Source organism: Mustela lutreola, chromosome 10, assembly GCF_030435805.1.
Source record: "Mustela lutreola isolate mMusLut2 chromosome 10, mMusLut2.pri, whole genome shotgun sequence".
Lineage (NCBI taxonomy): Eukaryota > Metazoa > Chordata > Mammalia > Carnivora > Mustelidae > Mustela > Mustela lutreola.
In genome coordinates, this window is record NC_081299.1 from 41888636 (window position 1) to 41907744 (window position 19109).

The following is a 19109-nucleotide window of genomic DNA, read 5'->3' on the forward strand; positions in this document are numbered from 1 at the left end:
TCACCCCCAATTCTGTTCCAGTCATATTTAATCTCAGTCATACTCTTATTCTCATATTTATGTCCTGCATATTCTCAAACCAAAGACTAAATCCCTCAATTAAATTATGCACTCTCTCAAGTTTTTTGCACTAAACTAAATTACTGTTTTATTTATGTGTATCACCCCCATCTAACTAGAAGCATCCTTGAGATTTGGTGCTGTATTTTTTGTTTTTCCACTACAAACATATACTTTGCATATAAAAGGAACTCAATACATACAGGTTCGTTGAATGAATGAGCCACATATTACCAGGACCACTTAAAAAGTGTGTATGTGCGTATATACACATGTACATACAGATTACAGGAGCCACTAATTTCTATTTACACAGGCTTTTTACTTATTGTAATAAATGTAAAGTTTCTTTTTTAGCTTAAAAAGCCCTATTATTAAAGTGCTTTCTGAAAATAAAGTAAGGATAATCTAAAAAACATTAATACAGGAAAATCTCTCCAAAAATGTGACCCATGGATACTCTAATTTGTACTTACTCAAATCATCCGATATGTCTTCAATTCCTGACGCACTATCATCAGAATCACCAGTATTATCTGTACATGCTTGTTGCTTCTGAGATCCTGGTGAGTTTTCCAAAGCAGATGTTCCTCCGTCCACATCAATATTCACTTTGTCCAAAGAAGTAAAAGAGCTTGGAATTTTTTTTCCAATCTGTGGTAATTCTGTACGTCGCATAGTTTCCTTCAACAGTAAACTGGACGCCTTCTCTGGTTCTGCTGGTGAACCAGGGACCTTTTCCAATTTCATCTGAGAACTGGGTACTTTTTCCATTTTCCTCTGTGAACTAAGTGCCTTTTCTGTTGCTGTCACCTGTGAGCTGGGTGTCTTTTCTGTTTTCACTGGTGAATTAGGGGACTTTGGTGATTTTTCTGCTTTCGCTTGTGAAACAGGTACCTTTTCTACTTTCACCGGTGAATTAGGTGATTTTTTTGTTTTGCAATGACTTTGATCTCGAAAGACTAATCCCAAATCTTTAGGGCTTGCTATGTTGGCAGCTACTTTACATGATTTAACTTCTGTTTTTTCTATACAAATATCATTTTGCTTATTTTTTTTAATAGTGTTCTTATTTGGAGAGCTGGTCCCAATTTCTTTTATGGATTTATCATTTCTAGCTTTCAAAGTTTGATTAGATATAACTTTAACTGCTTTGCTTTCTTCAGAAAGAGCCCAAGCATTCTTCTTTGGTTCATGATTTTCATTTTTAGAGGTCTTAAAGTCTTCCATTATTTGAAAACCTGCTTCCTTCCAATTGTGATACTGTAAAATGGCAGATTTCCAATAGCTGGATTGCTTCAAGTCCAAATTAGGCAAACAAACTATAGGGTTAAAAAAAAAAATGTGTTATTTAAAATGCAAAAGGCATTTTTAAAAAATTGGTGAGACTTTCAAAAACTTCCAAATTTGTCCTCAAAACTAGAGAAATTATAAAAACTTTAAAAACTCCATTAACCATAAAAGGAGTTAAAACCCAATTATTAGTAAATAACAGCGAAATGGTCATAAAGTAGGTTCTAATGTAATTATGTCAATATGACATCAAAACAGAATTTTAAATTTGTTCTACATTACTTAGTAAGAATTTCAACTAAAAGGGAAATAAAACTTGCAATTGATGTACCACAATTAATATAAAAGAAAATGGAACAAAGAAAACACACTCCAATCTAGGGGCACCTAGTTGGCTCAGCATGCAACTCTTGATCTCAGGGTCTCACATGGGGTATAAGGACTATTCAGTCAGACTGATACTCTCTTTTATTAGAAAAAAAAGGGGGGGGTCACCTGGGTGGCTCAGTCGATAAGCGTCTGCCTTCAGCTCAGGTCATGATCCCAGGGTCCTGGGATTGAGCCCCACATTGGGCTCCCTGCTTGGCAGGAAGTCTGCTTTTCCCTCTCCCACTCCCCCTGCTTGTATTCCCTCTCTTGCTGTCTCTCTCTCTCTCTCTGTGAAATAAATAAAATCTTGGGGGGAAAAAAAAAGACTTTATTAAAAAAAACTGATTAGGCTCTTATTTCTAAATTATTTTATAATTTTTAATTATAATTAAAATTTAAGCCAAAATAGAAACAAAATTAAGCCAAAACCATCCCATAATTTCACCATTAATATTTTTTACGACTAATGTTATTTTCTAGTAAAAAGCTCTACCACTTAGAGCTTAGCGCTAAAAAGCTTACCACTTAGAATGTTTTTGCTCCTGGTTTTGGATATTTTAATTCATTTGATTTATACACTGCTTTCAATATTCTAAGATGTTTCACATAACTGTCAAAACAGTTGCCAAATATATACCTATATCTAAACTCTTGTAGAAACTGCTGCAAATTCCTAATTTTAAAAATAAAAATGGATCCTATGGGACACCTGGGTGGCTCAGCTGGTTAAGCGTCTGCCTTTGGCTCAGATCATGATCACAGGGTCCTATATCAAGTTCCATCTCAGGCTCTCTGCCCAGGAGGAGTCTGCTTCTCCCTCCCCTGCCACTCCCCCTGCTTATACTCTCTGATTTAAAAAAAAAAATTTTTTTTAATTCCACCAAAAAAAGTGTGGTGGGACACCTAGCTGGCTCAGTCTGTAGAGAGCATGTGACTCTTGAGCTCAGGGTCATAAGTTCAAGCCCCACATTGGGCATGGAGGCCACTTAAAAAAAAAAAAAGTGTGGTAATTTTATATAGCAAAATTGCTATTTCTAAGAACAGTACAAATTTTTCCCAAAAAAGTTGTAATTTATAGAAATAAAGTTCTAAGGAGGTAAGATTTTGAGTAAGGTTCACTGCTTCCCAGTGTACTCATAGCAAAACTTGTGGAGCTAAATAAAAATGCTGGACCTATGTTCTAGTTCCTGGTTACATTTTTAGAACGCAGCAAATGAGGACTAAATGAGATTCTAACCTTATATAAGCAATTATTATCAAGAAAACACAAAAGAATTTTTAACAAATTTCTTTAAAGAGTTGTTTGAATACTGAAAACAACAGGTTTTTTTATTCAAGATTTTATTTATTTATTTGTTAGAGAGAGAACGGGCCCAAGCAGGGGCATTGGCAGGCAGAGCTGATAGAACAGGCAGAGGGAGAAGCAGGCTCCCCAGTGAGCAAGTAGCCCAATGCAGGACTTGATTCCAGGACCCAGGAACAGGACCAGAGCCAACAAAGGCAATTGCTTAACTGAGTGCCACCCAGGCATCCCCAAAACAACAGTACTTTGCATATATTCCATTTCATTTTTATATCATTAAGACATCAGTCCACTTCCTACTTCTAGTTCATGTCTTCCTTTCTTGAATCCTTACAATGCCTACTGACTACTACAGACTTATCTTCCTTCCTTGAATCATGTCTTCCTTCCTTGAATCCTTATAATGCCTACTGGCTACTACAGACTTAGAGAGTTCTCAGGCCCTGGACCTCACCCAAAAGCCAGAGGCAGGTTCTTGACTTTGCAGTGAGAAAGAATTCAAGGACAAGTCAGAATGAAGTATAACAGGGGAAGCTTTACTGCAAAGTCCAAGTTTACACTCCAAGGAAGGAGGAGTGAGGGCACACTCAGAAAGAGGATCTAAGTAGCACTAGGTAGACGTGAGGCTCTGATTTTTATGGGTGGTTATAATTTGGGCATGAAATACTCATGTGGGATTCTAGGGAACAGGCGGGGATTTCTAGGAATTCTGCATAATATTATTCAATGCTCTACATTAGCTACTATGTGCAGATAGAGTCTGATTTCAGGCTAACTGGGGGTCTTTGTGTGCTTTTAAGTTGCAGTTAAGCAAAGCACTGGCAGAACACTTGTGATCACAAGAAATCACAGAGCTATCAGAAGTTTGCTTAATTGCTACAAACTTTCTGTCAGGTATAACACTCTGTTCCCTGTTTTTTGTTCCTCCTGCAAATATACAGCACTTCCCTCTTCTATCTGCCTTACTACCACAATGCTAGGTACTTAGTAAACATTCAAAATCACTAAGCAATTAAAAGAATATCCACTCCAGACAGATGGCTTCACATCTTTCTTTTCCTGATAAAATCTGAAGCATTTAGCAGCAACTGGAATTTTCTCCCCCCACCCCCAGATTTTATTTATTTGAGAGAGAAAGCAAGCAAGCACAAGTTGGGGGTGGGGTAGAGTCAGAGGGAGAAGGAGAGGGAGAACTATGTTCCCCACTGAGCAGGGAGTCCCACTCAAGGTTCCATCCCAGGACCCTGAAATCATGACCTGAGCCAAAGGCAGAAGACAGATGCTTAACAGACTGAGCCACCCAGGGGCCTCTGGAATTGTTTCACAAGAAGTTTCTGACACTCTTCTTTAATTATCCATCACTCAGTTAACAGACTGGGCTACAAATTCTGGAGCCTGAGACTTAAAAGAGGTATGGATAAACTAGGTAAGAAAGTTTAGAAATAATTGCTGCATAATAACAGAAAAACTAATCATAGCAATAGTTACTTCTCAAGTTACCCTTCCACAAGACAGACAGGGAAACTATTCTACGGCATGATTACAGAAAGCCATCAAAAGTTTGTCCTGCTAAAAAAAAAAATTAGGAGGGTACCTGGGTGACTCAGTGGGTTAAGCCTCTCCCTTCGGCTCAGGTCATGGTTTCAGGGTCCCGGGATCAAGCCCCGCATCGGGCTCTCTGCTCAGCAGGAGCCTGCTTCCCCTCTCTCTGCCTGCCTCTCTGCCTACTTGTGATCTCTCTCTCTGTCAAATAAATAAATTAAATCTTAAAAAAAAAAAATCTTAAAATCTTAAAAAAAAATAAATTAGGGGCACCTGCATGGCTCAGTTAAGTATCTACCTTAAGAGATAAATCATTTCTGATTTTGTTTACCATTGTTTACCTACCACAGTGCCCAGTTTAAAGTAGGCACTCAATGAACCTATTAAATGGATTAATGAACATTTAAATTATGTTAATTGTAATTAAATTAAATTAATTTAATTAATTATTTGTTCGCTTTAAAAACAAATCCAAAACATTTAATTGCGTCATGGCTTATATTATTCACAATGTAAGTAGAAAAATATCTCTCTCTTCCAGGTAGCCTTTCCTAATCTATCCTGGAGGCTCCTACCCCCTAAGCTGGGCTCAGAGAAATATGCCTCTTTCTATGAACTTTAGTCTTATCCTTCTCATAGCATTCAATACTTCATACTTTTTTAATAAGGTTTTAATTATTTATTTATTTTAGAGAGAGAATGTGCAGATGGAGAAGAACAAGCAGACCCAGTGCTGAGTGAGGAGCCCCATATGGGGCTTGATCTCATGACCCTGAGATGATGACCTGGGCTAAAATTAGGAGTCAGATGCTTAACCAACTTAGCCACCCAGGCACCCAGTACTTAATACTTTTTATGTTTATTTCCTATTTGTACTATAGGAACTTTTTTTTTCCAATTTACTTTTCATAAAACAAATACATATACAGAGTTCAAAAAGTCAACAGTACTGTAAGGCAAAACAGTAATTTGTCTACCAACTACCCACCTTCCTTCTCAGAAGCAACTGCTTTCAACTCTTTTAGCAGTTTCTTCTGAAGTTTATCTCCGTACTTCTAAATTACATGCTTAAACTGATACTGATCTTAATATGTTTTCACTTTAGATAGTATCTACAGACTTCCTACTATGAAAGAATTTAGCTGTCTCAAACATTCCCCCTAGAGACAAACAGAATTATACACACACATATGTTCCTATCCCACCCACATCCCCTGAAGATGATTTTAATAAGATATAACAGTATTATTCATGGCTGAGCCAAATATTATACTATAAAACTTTCTATATGCCCCTGAAAATTTATTTTTTCCTTTTCCCACGCACATAGCTAGACTGTATTTTCCAACCTTCCTTACAGTTAGGTGTGTCCTTAAGATCAAGTTGTTACCTCCTCCATGCTCTCCTCTTATCACTGGGTAAAATTCTCAAAATCATCCATCTTCAGTCATATAGCCAACAATTATGTTCTAATCCAGACCCACGGAGTCTTGAATTTCCGTAAGAACTAGAATCAGTTAGTTCCAAAATGCAGATTCTGATTCCAATTTGGAGGACTGACATTCTGCATATCTAATAAGCCCAAGTAAAGCCAATGCTGCTAACCCTTGGCCATACTTTTGGCTGGACAACATCATCAGTGGAACTTGGGCCCCTGAGTGACAACACAGAACTACTCATCTGGAGGAGGTGATCACTCATCTAGCATTTGTTATATGAGAAAAAAATACAACTATTTTTTAAGGCACTGTATTAATGGATTTCTTTGTCATGGTAGCCCAGCCATTTTGACTTAACTAATATACATACTTATAATCATATTTCTCTTTGGTATACTTTACAGTTTTATCTGGAATTAACCATTGCCTCATTTTTCTTAAGTTTTTTTTTTTACATACCTATCAATAATTCATTGACAGAACCATAAATCTGTCAATATGATCAAACACACATCACGGAAGCTATATATATATATATATATATATTTTTTTTTTTTTTAAGATTTTACTTATTCATTTGTCAGACAGAGATCACAAGTAGGCAGAGAGGCAGGCAGAGAGAAAGGAAGGGAAGTAGGCTCCCTGCAGAGCAGAGAGCCCGATGTAGGGCTCGATCTCAGGACCCCGGGACCATGACCTGAGCTGAAGGCAGAGGCTTTAACCCACTAAGTCACCCAGGCGCCCCTATATGTTTATTTTTACTGCCGTTTTCTCCTTGAACATCTCTTGTCTAGCACTTGCTGGTTATTACTAGTCTTTTACCACAGCTGTCAGCCTGCAACTTCCTTTCACTATTATCCTACCAATTCTCATCCACCCTCAAGCTGACTTCTATATTCTTCTTCCACAGTTTACTCCCTCTTTTTTTGGTGGAGCACACCCTCCAGTAGATAAGAAAGGAAATATGAAAGGCAGTGAAAAAAAAAATTATGCCCAATTTCTGCATTTCATTCTACATAGACAGGCATCCATTATCATAACACTCTGGACTTCTCTCCACTTCCCCCATCCATTCTTTTCCACATGACATGAAGTAACATCTTTTATACATGAAGTAACATCTTTCATCCATGAGTTTGTGAAAATGATTAGGTAAAGCATAGTATCTCTCTCTCATTCCTCTTCACTAGCTGTTCACAGAGAAGAGAAGTCCACTTTCTCATTCATACTCTAACATTTACACGTGTAAGCCCCACATGGAGCCTGAAGTTGTGCCTGTGTCTGAGTAAGTCTAATTCTGGCACTGAGTATTAGCAAACAACGTGAAAATAAAAAATCCATTCCCCAAGGTGAATTTTATCCATAATTAAATAATCTGGGGGTGCCTGGGTGGCTCAATGGTTTAAGCATCTACCTTCAGCTAGGGTCATGATCCCAGAGTTCTGGGATCAAGCACCACATCAGGCTCCCTGATCAGCAGGGAGTCTGTTTCTCCCTCTCCCTCTTCTCCAGCTTATGCTCTCTCTCAAATAAATATAAAATCTTTAAAATAAAAACAATAATCTGATCTCCATATGCTTGTTTTGTCTTTCCCAGTTTGTTCAGGATTCAGGAAGGGAAACAGTGCTAATTGTTGGGTTCCTTAGGTCCCAATAGGAAGTAAATTTTATAAGACTTTGTATGTCTTAAACATCTTTTTTTCTTCTTATTTTAATTAGGTTTAAACTTCTAGGTTAGAAATCATACACTCAAAATGCAACAAGTACTGTTTCAACGATTTCTAGTTTGTGGTGTTAGTACTGAGAAAATCATCCCGTTCTTATTTTCCATCTTTTTTACTGAATTGCTTTCTTCCTTATGGGAATTTTTAGGATATTCTCTTTGTCTCAGCGTTTTGTTTTGTTTTGTTTTAGCATTCTGTAATTTCTTTTTCTTTTTTAAAGATTCATTTATTTATTTGAGAGAGACAACACATGTGAGCAGAGGAGAACAGAGAAAGTAGAGAACCTCAAGCATACTCCCCACTGACCACAGAGCCAGATGCAGGGCTTGATCTCACAACCCTAAGATCAAGAGTCATACACTTAACCAACTGAACCACCAGGCTTCCCTCAGTGTTCTGTAATTTCTAAGTGATAAGCCCTAGAGCAGATATTTCTTCATTTTTCTTGGTATTCAGTTGGCTCTTTTAATCTCTACCTCAAGTCCCCCCACTCCTGAAAATTTTTTCTTGTATTATGTCTTCTATCATTTCCTCCCTTTCATTTTCTCTTTTTCTTTAGTTCCTATTCATTGGACCTTATGCCTCCTGCATTGATTCTCCAGTTATCTTACCTCTTTTATCAATTTTCCACCTTTATTTTCTTTCCTGAGTGATTTCCTCACCTTTATCTTCCAACTCTTCTACATTTGGAGGAGAGAAGCACAGGAGGTATACCATATTTTCATTTCTAAAAACACTTTAACTCTCTGATTATTACTTCCTACAGCACTCGTGTTCTTGTCTCATGACTATCATCTCTTATATCTGAACACTAATAGTTTTGCTTAAAATTTTTTTCTGCTTCTTGTAGTTTCCTGAGTTTCTTATTTGTTTTCTTCTCTATCAAGGACACTAACATACACATAGGGAAGAGTAAAAGAGAAAAATGGAGACAGAAAAATATTTGAAGAAATAATAGCCGAAAACTTGCCTAATCAGATGAAAGATACAATTATACACATCCAAAAAGTTCAATGAACTCCAAGCAGAATAAACTTAAAGAAATCCACACCAAGATTTTTATCAACTTATTATTCAACTTTGAAAACCAAAGAGAGAATTTTGAAATCAGCAAGACAGAAGCAACTTCTCGTATACAAAGTATTCACAGTAAGATTTAACAGATGATTTCCCATCAGAAACATGCAAATCAATCAAGGGTCCCCAGGCAGTTCAGGCAGTTGAATCCTTGACTTTTGATTTTGGCCCAGGTCATAATCTCAGGGTTATGAGATTGAGCCTGGCATAGGCTCCATACTGGACATGGAGCCTGCTTAAGATTCTCTTCCCCTCCCTTTGCCCTTCTCAGTCCCTGGCAAAAGGAAAAAAAAAAAAAGGTACAAGGATGGAAAAAGGTATTCCATACAAATAGTACTACAAAGAGAGCTGGGTGGTCATATGATTGTTAGACAAAATACATTTTAAGACTAAAGAGAACATTATATATTGATAAGAAGTTCAATCCAGGGATGCCTGGGTGGCTTAGTTAGTTAAGCATCTGCCTTAGGCTCAGGTCATGATTTCAGGGTCCTGGGATCAAGCCCCACATTGGGCTCTCTGCTCAGTGGGGAGCCTATTTCTCCATCTGCCTCTGCTTCTCCCCCCTCTCAAATAAATAAATAAAAAATTAAAAAATAATAATAATAGGGAACTTAATATCCTACTTTCAATAATAGAGAAACCAGACAGAAAATCAGTAAGAAAATAGAAGGTTTCAACAATCTTAAACCAATTAGACCTAACATACTCAGAAGTCTCTACCCAGCATCAACAGGACACATTCTTCTCTACTGCACATAGAACATTCTCCAGAACAGACCATTCTGTTTAGTCTTAGATTTAGTCTAAAAAGACTAAAATCATACAAAGTATCTTTTCTTACCACAAGAGAATGAAATTAGATACCAAATCAATACAAAAACTGGAAATTTCACAAATATGGAAAACTTAATGCACTCAAATCAACCAATGGGTCAAAGAAGAAATCACAAGGGAAATTAGAAAATACCTTGAGACAAATAAAAACAATGTACATTTTATCACATTTTCTAAAAATGGATATAAGAGGGATATTTCACATATTTTTTAAAAATAAGGATTATAGGGTGCCTGGGTAGCTAAGTCAGTTAAGCATCTGCCTCAAGCTTAGGTCATGATCCCACGGTCCTGAGATCAACCCCCACATCAGACCCCCTGCTCAGCATGGAGTCTGCTCTTCCCTCTCTTTCTGTCCCTTCGCCTGCTCATGCTCTCCCTTTCTCTCAAATAAATAAAATCATTTAAAAATTTTTTTAAATTAAAAAATAAGGATTATAAAAGAATATAATAAACAACTGTTTACCAACAAATTGAATAACCTAGATAGAATGGTCAAATTGTACATACAAGCTATCAAAACAGAGTCAAGAACAAATAAAAAATCCAAATACACTTACAACAAAGAAGTAGATTAAATCAGTAATCAAAAACCTACCACCAACAACAAAAAGCCCAGAAACCAAAAGACTATACTGGTGAAGTCTACTAAATATGTAAAGAATTAACACCAATCCTTCTCAAACTCTTCCCCAAAAAAATAAAAATGGAGGGCACTTCCTAACTCATTCTCTGAGGCCAGCATTACCCTAATATATGAACATATATTCAAACAATCATCAACAAAATACCAGCAAACCAAGTAATGAAAGATAGTTGGAAGAAGGCAAGCAGGAACAAGGGAACTCCACCCTAACAGGACACCACCTTTAAATATCACCCTAAAAGGAGCCTCTACCCTTACCCACCTAATAGTTATATGATAAAAACCTGATAGGGTGACAGATGCACGGAAGGTTAATCAGATTAAAAGAGCCTGCCAACAAGCCCATAAAAACCACTAGACTTGGAAACTGGTGGCAACCCTCCGGGGTCCCCTCCTCTTCAGGAGCTTTGTACTATTACTCAATAATGTTTGCTTTGCTGCCCACCACTCTTTGTCTGGTCTACCTCTTCATTCTTCAAAGCAGCATGACCAAGAACCATGGGCACTAAAGGAAAAGAAATTCAGTAACATGAGCGGCATATTAAGAGTTATATAGCACAACCAAGTGAGATTCATCTCTAGAATGCAAGAATGGTTCAACAAACAAAAATCAATGTAACATACCATATTAACAGACTGAAGGAAAAGGAAAACATAATCAGCTTGAATGATGCAACAAAAAGCATTTGAAAAAAATCCACCAGCCTTTCTTGGGGAAAAAAAAATTTTTTTTCAATAAACTTGTAATAGCAAGGAACTTCCTCATCATGATAAAAGCCATCATACAAAACAAAGACACAGCTAACATCACACACAATAGTTAAAGACTGAAACTGTTCCTCTACAATCAGGAATAAGACAAGGATGTCTACTTTTTCCACTTCTATTTCACATAGATCTATTGGAAGTTACAGCTACAGCAATTAGGCAAGTAAAAGAAAAAAAGGCAACCAAATGGGAATGGAAAAAATAAAATTATCTTTTGCAGATGACATGATCTTATATGTAAGAAAACCCTTAAAAGTACACATGCGCACACACATACACACACAACACACACAATGCACCAAAACAGTAGTAAAAAACTAAGTCAGCAAATTGCAGAATACAGAATCAACACAATGATCTACGAAATTAACATGTCTATGAAGTTAAGAAAATAATTCCATTTACTTTAGCATCAAAAAGAATAATTAAGAATACACTGAACTGGGGCGTCTGGGTGGTTCAGTGGGTAAAGCCGCTGCCTTCGACTCAGGTCATGATCTCAGGGTCCTGGGATGGAGTCCCGCATCGGGCTCTCTGCTTGGCGGGGAGCCTGCTTCCTCCTCTCTCTCTCTCTGCCTGCCTCTCTGTCTACTTGTGATCTCTCTCTGTCAAATAAATAAATAAATAAATCTTTAAAAAAAAAAAAAAAATACACTGAACTAAGGAAGCAAAAAAATTCCACACACCAAACTACAAAACAATACTGAAAAAGATTAGACTTAAACAAATGGTACAGTATCTCAAGTTCAAGGATTCCTTCCGATCTATTTTCCCTGTCTACTTCTTCCTTGCATTCTACACTGTGAGGCTAGAAATCAGGAAGTATTTAAGTTGCTGTGACTTAGAGCCCCAAGGAGTGGAAAACTGAAAGACACATCTCTTACAATGTTCCACCTTCACTTAAAAAGATTAAGCACTCCATTCCTTGCTTATTGTTATTAAGCTCAAAAATCCCAAGAATGGATTAGGCTTTTTTCCCCAGAATTGCGAAAAGCTGGAGACTGGGCAGAATTCATGATGTGCAGCCCACTATGTACTTACCCATTCATTTCCTTTACTTATCACCAATAACTTATATTATTAACAATATTGTTAAAATGCCAATACTATGCAAAGTGATCTACAGATTTAGTGCAATCATTACCAAAATCCCAATGGCATTTTTTGCAGAAATAGAAAAACTCATCCTAAAATTCATATGGAATTTCAAGAAACTCTGAAGAGCCAAAACAACCTAGGAAAGGAAGAAAAAAAGTTGGAGGACTCATACTTCCTGATTTCAAAACTTACTACAACACTACAGTAATCAAACAGTACCATACTGGCATAGAAAAGACATAGATTAGGAGAATACAACAGAGTCCAGAAATAAACCCTCACTTATGGGGTCAACTGATCTGACAATGATGCTAAGAGTATTCAACAGGGAAAGGACAGTTTTTTCAACAAATGTGCTAGTAAAAAACATACCTACATTCAAAGAAATGAAGTTGGACCCTGACCTTACACTAGTTACAAATATTTACTCAAAATAGATCACATCAGACTTATTATAACTTATAATAACTATAAGACTTATAATTATAATTAGTATATTGTATAATTTATTAAAGCACTAAGTGAGGGTGCCTGGATGGCTCAGTCAGTTAAGTGTCTGCCTTTAGTTCAGGTCATGATCTCAGGGTCCTGGGATCCAGCATCAGGCTCCCTGCTCAGCAGGAAATCCCTTTGCTCCACCCCCCTGCTTGTGCCCTCCCTCTCTTCTCTTTCTCTCTCTAATAAATAAATAAAATCTTTTTTTAAAAAGGCACTAATTGTAAATCAAAAGACTGAGCAAAAAACTCAAATGACCATCAATACCACACTGATAGGGAAAACTAGCATAGAACATAAAATATATTACTACACAATATAAAACAGAATGAGGAAGTCTCTATTCTGCTGTGCAGTGATAGCAAGGACCTACCTACTGTAAAATAAAAAAAATAATAATACACATAGGAATATGTAGTAAGTAACTCTGCATAAGAAAGAAGAAAATGGCCACTTGATTGGCTCAGTCAGTCAAGTCTGCGCCTCTTGATCTCAGGGTACTGGGCTTGAGCCCCACAATGAGTATAGAGATTACTTAGAAATAAAATGTTAAAAAAAAAGAAGAAGAAAACATATATATATATATACAAACACACTTAAATGCTCAGAAATAAACAATGAGGGCACCTGGGTGGCACAGTCGGTTAAATGTCCCACTCTTGGTTTTCACTGAGGTTATGCTCTCATAATCCTGAGAAAGAACCCTTTCCCTCATTGCCCCTGTGCTCAGCAAGAAGCGTACTTAAGACTCTCTCTCCCTTTCCTCTACCCCTCCATCCCCCACACTCTCTCTCTCAAATAAATGTTTAAAAAGAAAAGAAATAGGGGCACCTGGGTGGCTCAGTCGGTTAAGCATCTGCCTTTAGCTCAGATCGTGATCCCAGTGTACTAGGATCAAGCCCCAAGTCAGGTTCCCCATTCAGCAGGGGGTCTGCTTCTCCCTCTCCCTTTCCCCTGCTCCAACTCTCTCTCATCCACACACTCTCTCTCAAATAAATCTTTCAAAAAAAAAAAAAAAAAAAGAAAGAAAGAAAGAAAGAAAGAAAGAAAAGAAAAAAAAAAAACAGTAGAAAACATAAAAACAAACAAAAGGGGCACCTCGGTGGCTCAGTTAGTTAAGTGCCCAACTCTTGGTTCTGAATGGGGTCATGGGATTTGGCCCACACGAGGCTCCGTCCCTCTCCCTCTGGCTCTGTCCCTCCCCCTCCTCATGCTCTCTCTCATGCAATCTTTCTCACTCTCACTCTAAAACAGACAGACAAATAAATAAATCTTTTTAAAAAGTTCACTTTTTCTCACTCTCACTCTAAAATTAAATAAATAAATAAATAAATAAATCTTTTTTTTTTTAAAGGTTCCAAAGATGTAAATTTTTAAATTACATTAAAAACTACACCTTGTATTTTTTTTTTTAAAGTAATCTCTACTCCCAGTGTGGGGCTGAAACACAACCACCAGATCAAGAGTCACATGCTCTACCAACTGAGCCAGCCAGGCACCCTACCTTATATTTTAACTTACAAACACACACACACAGACACACACATACTATAAAAACTGGTAAGTCTTCACAACCTTAGATCTGGCATCAGCTTCATAAGTATAATATTAAAAATAGACAAGAGGGGCACCCCTCTCTTAAAAAGATAAAATTTTTAAATAAAATAAAATAAAAAATAAATAAAAAGGTGGCTCAGTCAGTTAGGTACAGCTCCGGTCATGATCTCAAGAGTTGTGAGACTGAACCCTGGGTTGGGCTCAGCAGGGAGACTACTTGAAATGCTCTCCCTCCTCCCCTATCCACCCACGTATGAACTCTCTCTAAAATAAATAGATAGGGGCACCTGGGTGGCTCAGTGGGCTAAGCCTCTACCTTTGGCTCAGGTCATGATCCCAGGATCCTGGGATCGAGCCACACGTCAGGCTCTCTGCTCAGTGGAGAGTCTGCTTCCTCCTCTCCCTCTGCCTGCCTCTGTGCCTACTTGTGATCTCTGTCAAATAAATAAATAAAATCTTTAAATAAATAAATAAATAAATAAAATTGATAAATCTTTAAAAAAAAACTAAAAAAGTTTCTGCATAGCCAAATAAAAATGCTATCTACAAAGTAGGAGAAAAAAGATGCAAATCACATATCTGACAAGGGGTTAATACCCAAAATATACGAAGAACTCACAGAACTCAAGAGGTTAACAGAACACAATCAGATTTTAAAATGGGCAGAGGAGGGCACCTGGGTGGCTCAGTGGGTTAAGCCTCTGCCTTCAGCTCAGGTCATGATCTCAGGGTCCTGGGATAGAGTCCCGCATCGGGCTCTCTGCTCAGCAGGGAGCCTGCTTCCTCCTCTCTCTCTCTCTCTGCCTGCCTCTCTACCTACTTGTGATCTCTGTCTGTCAAATAAATAAATAAAATCTTTAAAAAATAAATAAATAAATAAAATAAAAAAAAATAAAATGGGCAGAGGATGTAAACAGACATTTTCCAAAGAAGACATACAAACCACCAACAGGACATGAAAAGATGTTCAACAACACCAAACATCAGAAAAATGTAAATCCAAACTACGATGAGATATCAACTCACACCTGTCAGAATGGCTATTATCAAAAAAATATAACAAGTACCAGCAAGGATGTAGAGAAAAAAAAATCCCTGTGCACTAATGGTGGTAATGTTAAACTGGTACAGCCATAGTGTAAAACAGTGTAGCCATACTCAAAAACTTAAAAAGAACTACGAAATAATCCAGCGATTCTCATTCTGGGCATTTAGTCAAAGGAAACAAGATATGGGGGCGCCTGGGTGACTCAGTGGGTTAAAGCCTCTGACTGCGGCTCAGGTCACGATTAGGATCAAGCCCCCCATCAGGCCCTCTGCTCGGCAGGGAGCCTGCTTCCCCTTCTCTCTCTCTGCCTGCCTCTCTGCCTACTTGTAGTCTCTGTCAAATAAATAAATAAAATCTTTTAAAAAAAGAAAAGATAACTCAAAAAGATATCTGCACCCCCATGTTAACTGTAGTGTCATTTACAACAGCCAAGATATGGAAGCAACCTGTGTCCATGCAAGGATAAAAAAAATGTGGTGTGTATATACAATGCAATATTATTCAGCCATAAAAAAAAAAAGCAGAAAACCTTACCATTTATGACAACTTGCATGGACCCTGAGGGTATTATGCTAAGGGAGACAGATAGATAGAGAAAAATACTGTATGATCTCACTTATATGTAAACCCTAAAACAAACAAAATAAACTCATAGATATATAGAACAGATTGGTAGTGCCAGAGACTGGGGCTGGGAAGAAGGAAGTGGGCAAAATAGGTCAAAGTGGTCAAAAGGTACAAGATTACAATTATTTAAAAAAATGAGTTCTGGGGATATAATGTACAGCATTGTGACTACAGCTAATAATACTGTATTGTACATTTGAAAGTCGCTGAGAGAGTAAATCTTGAAAGTTCTCATCACAAGAAAAAATAATTTGTACCTATGTGGTGATGGATGTCAACTAGACTTATTGTGGTAATCATTTCACAATATATACAAATATCAAATCATTGTGTTGTACACCTGAAACTAATATGCTATATGTTAATTACATCTCAACAAAAAAATCAAAACATCTGTTCAGCAAGGACACTACCCAAAAAGTGAAAAAATAACCAACAAAATGGGAGAAAAAAATCTGTACATCATATCTTTGATAAGGGTCTATCCAGAATATAGAGATTCCTACAACTTATCAACAAAAAGAAAAACCCACTTAACAAATGGGCAAGAGACATGAATAGACATTACTCCAAAGATAAATAAATGGTCAATAAGTGCATGAAAAGATGCTCAACATCATTAGTCACCAGGAAAATGTAAATCAAAACTATAATAAAACACCACTTCATACACACTAGGATTATCAAAAAAGCAGAAAATACCAAATGTTGGTATGGATATGGACAGTATGAAATCCTTATGCAAGACACCTGGGTGGCTCAGTCAGGGCTCAGGTCCTCATCGCAAGGTCCTGGCATCAAGTCCCACATCCAGCTCCCTACTCAACAGGAAGCCTGCTTCTCTCTCTCCCTCTGCCTCTTCCTCTGCTCCTGCTCTCTCTCTCTATCTTGCTTTCTCTCAACTAAATAAAAATAAAATCTTTGAGGGGCACCTGGATGGCTCAGTGGGTTGGGCCTCTGCCTCTGGCTCGGGTCATGATCTCAGGCTCCTGGGATGGGGTCCCACATCAGGCTCTATGCTCAGCAGGGAGCCCGCTTCCCCGTCTCCACCTGCCTCTCGGCCTACTTGTGATCTCTTTCTCATTGAAAAAAAAAAAAAAAAAAGTGCTGTCATCAACTTAAAATTTTTAATCTTAGCTATGAATTTGTGTTTTCTAATGTTTTTCTTTTTAAGATTCTATTTATTTGTTTGAGAAAAAGAATGCACACAAGCACAAGTTGCAGGGAGGAATAAAGGGAGAGGAGAAACAGACTCCCCACCTAGCAGGGAGCTCACACAGGGCTCCGTCTCAGGACCCTGAGATCACAATTCTAGCTGAAGGCAGATGCCTAACTGACTGAGGCACCCAGGTGGCCCTGCGTTTTGTAGTCTGATGGGAGCAGAGGAAATACATGGAAAATGCATGTCTGACATTCCTTTCCACCTCGTTTTTTATTCAGCTTTGATGCCCCATAAGCACAGAATTCCAGTGGAGCCACTATATGTAGTTCAGCAGGACTCAAAGTGAGTATAAGATAAGCATGTTGTCTACAACCAAGCAAACCAAGAAGCCACATTTTTTACCTTAACTATACCTTGCTTCAAACACAGAAGAAAGGCAATGGTATTCTAAGAAATGTGACCCCCCCCCCAAAAAAAACCCAAAAAAAACAAAACAAACCCTATTATATCTTTTCTTTTTCATGTTACTTCCCTGTATTAACTAACCCTGTATGCTAAAACTGATGACACAGAAGGAAAGGGCAAGACAGAACAAGCCACAGTTCCTTTTCCTTTCAGTACTGCCAAAGTCAAAGGCAGAACATGTTGGGTGCCTGGCTGGCTCAACTGGAAGAGTATGGGATTCTTGTCAGACTCATGAGTTCAAGCCCCACAACACTAAGTGTAGAAATTACTTAAATAAAACTTAAAAAAAGAAGGTAGAGGGTGCTGGTGGAATGTGTAAGTATAAGAAGTGAAATGGGGGGCACCTGGGTAGCTCAGACAGTTAAGCATCTGATGCCTTTGGCTCAGGTCATGATCCCGGGGTCCTGGGATTGAGCCCTGCATCAGGCTCCCTGCTTCTCCCTCTCCTCCCCACTCCTGCTCTTTCTCATATCTCTTCCTCTCTCAAAGAGATGAATAAAATCTTAAAAAGTAATAATAAAAGTAAAATAAGGGTGCCCGAGTGGCTCAGTTGGTTAAGTGTCTGCCTTTAGCTTAGTCCAAGCCCACATCAGGCATCCTGCTGAGTGAGAAGCCTGCTTCTCCCTCTCCCTATCACTCCCCCTGCTTGTATGTCCTCTGTCAAATAAATAGAATCTTTAAAAAAAAAAAAAAAAAAAAAAAAAAGAGCGAAATAAAAATAGCTCAGTAAGTACTGTGCAGTGTTTTTCCCTGGTAAAAAGTAAAATTAAATATATAAGTATACAGTGTACAAGTACAAGCTATGAAATACCAGCAATTCCACGTAAGAGTTAAACACTTTTATATATGCACTTAGAGGTGACACTGAACAATATAAGGATGAACAGTAAAATTTATACTGAACTTAAAATTTTTAATTGTACTAGGGGTGCCTGGGTGGCTCAGTCATTTAAGTGTCTGATTTGGGCTCAGGGCTCAGGTCATAATACCAGGATCCTCTGATGAAGGGCTGCATAGGGCTCCCTGCTCGGCCGGGAGACTGTCCCTCTCCCTCTCCCTGCGTGCACTCCCATGCATACAAGCTCTTTTTGTCATTCTTAAGCGCACATAGGTCTCAAATAAATCTTTTTTAAAAGTAAAATGTTTTTAATTTTTATATTTAGAATGACACTTAAAAGTAAATTAAAAATAAATTAAAATAATAAAAGCGTGGGTGGCTCAGTCATTGGGCGACAGCCTTCCGCTTGGGTCATGATCCCAGGGTCCTGGGATGGAGCCCCGCATTGGGCTCCCTGCTCATAAAATAATAAAAGTAAATGTAGATCACCATAATGTTGAGAAAAAGATCACAGAAGAAAGGAAAAAGCTTTATATTTTACTAACTTTAATGGCACTTCTTCCCTACTTTTTGAGCAAGGTCCTTATATCTTCATTTTGTACTTCATCCTGCAAATTATGTAGCTGGGCCTGCATTTGTTCAGGTAAATAATTATACACCTGGAATTCATTTTAACAAAGATTATTTGTCAACATTCACATATAAAGTGCTAGGTTAAAAGCTGAAGATATAATGATAAATAATGGGTCATGTGTAAAAGGG

The 19109-nt window shown here is 37.8% G+C and overlaps 1 protein-coding gene across 13 annotated transcripts in view; it reads right to left on the reverse strand.

The window, feature by feature from the left end:
* TUT4 (terminal uridylyl transferase 4) overlaps window positions 1-19109 on the reverse strand; it is a 133621-nt gene that overhangs the window by 99904 nt on the left and 14608 nt on the right. For all 13 annotated transcript variants that reach the window (XR_009345211.1, XR_009345210.1, XM_059136639.1 and 10 more), the window contains exon 2: window positions 537-1382. Coding sequence is in view for 11 of the 13 variants with exons in the window: in XM_059136639.1 (XP_058992622.1) it covers window positions 537-1290 (754 nt within the window). In the remaining 2 variants the exon portion in view is untranslated. The remainder of the gene's footprint in view (window positions 1-536; window positions 1383-19109) is intronic.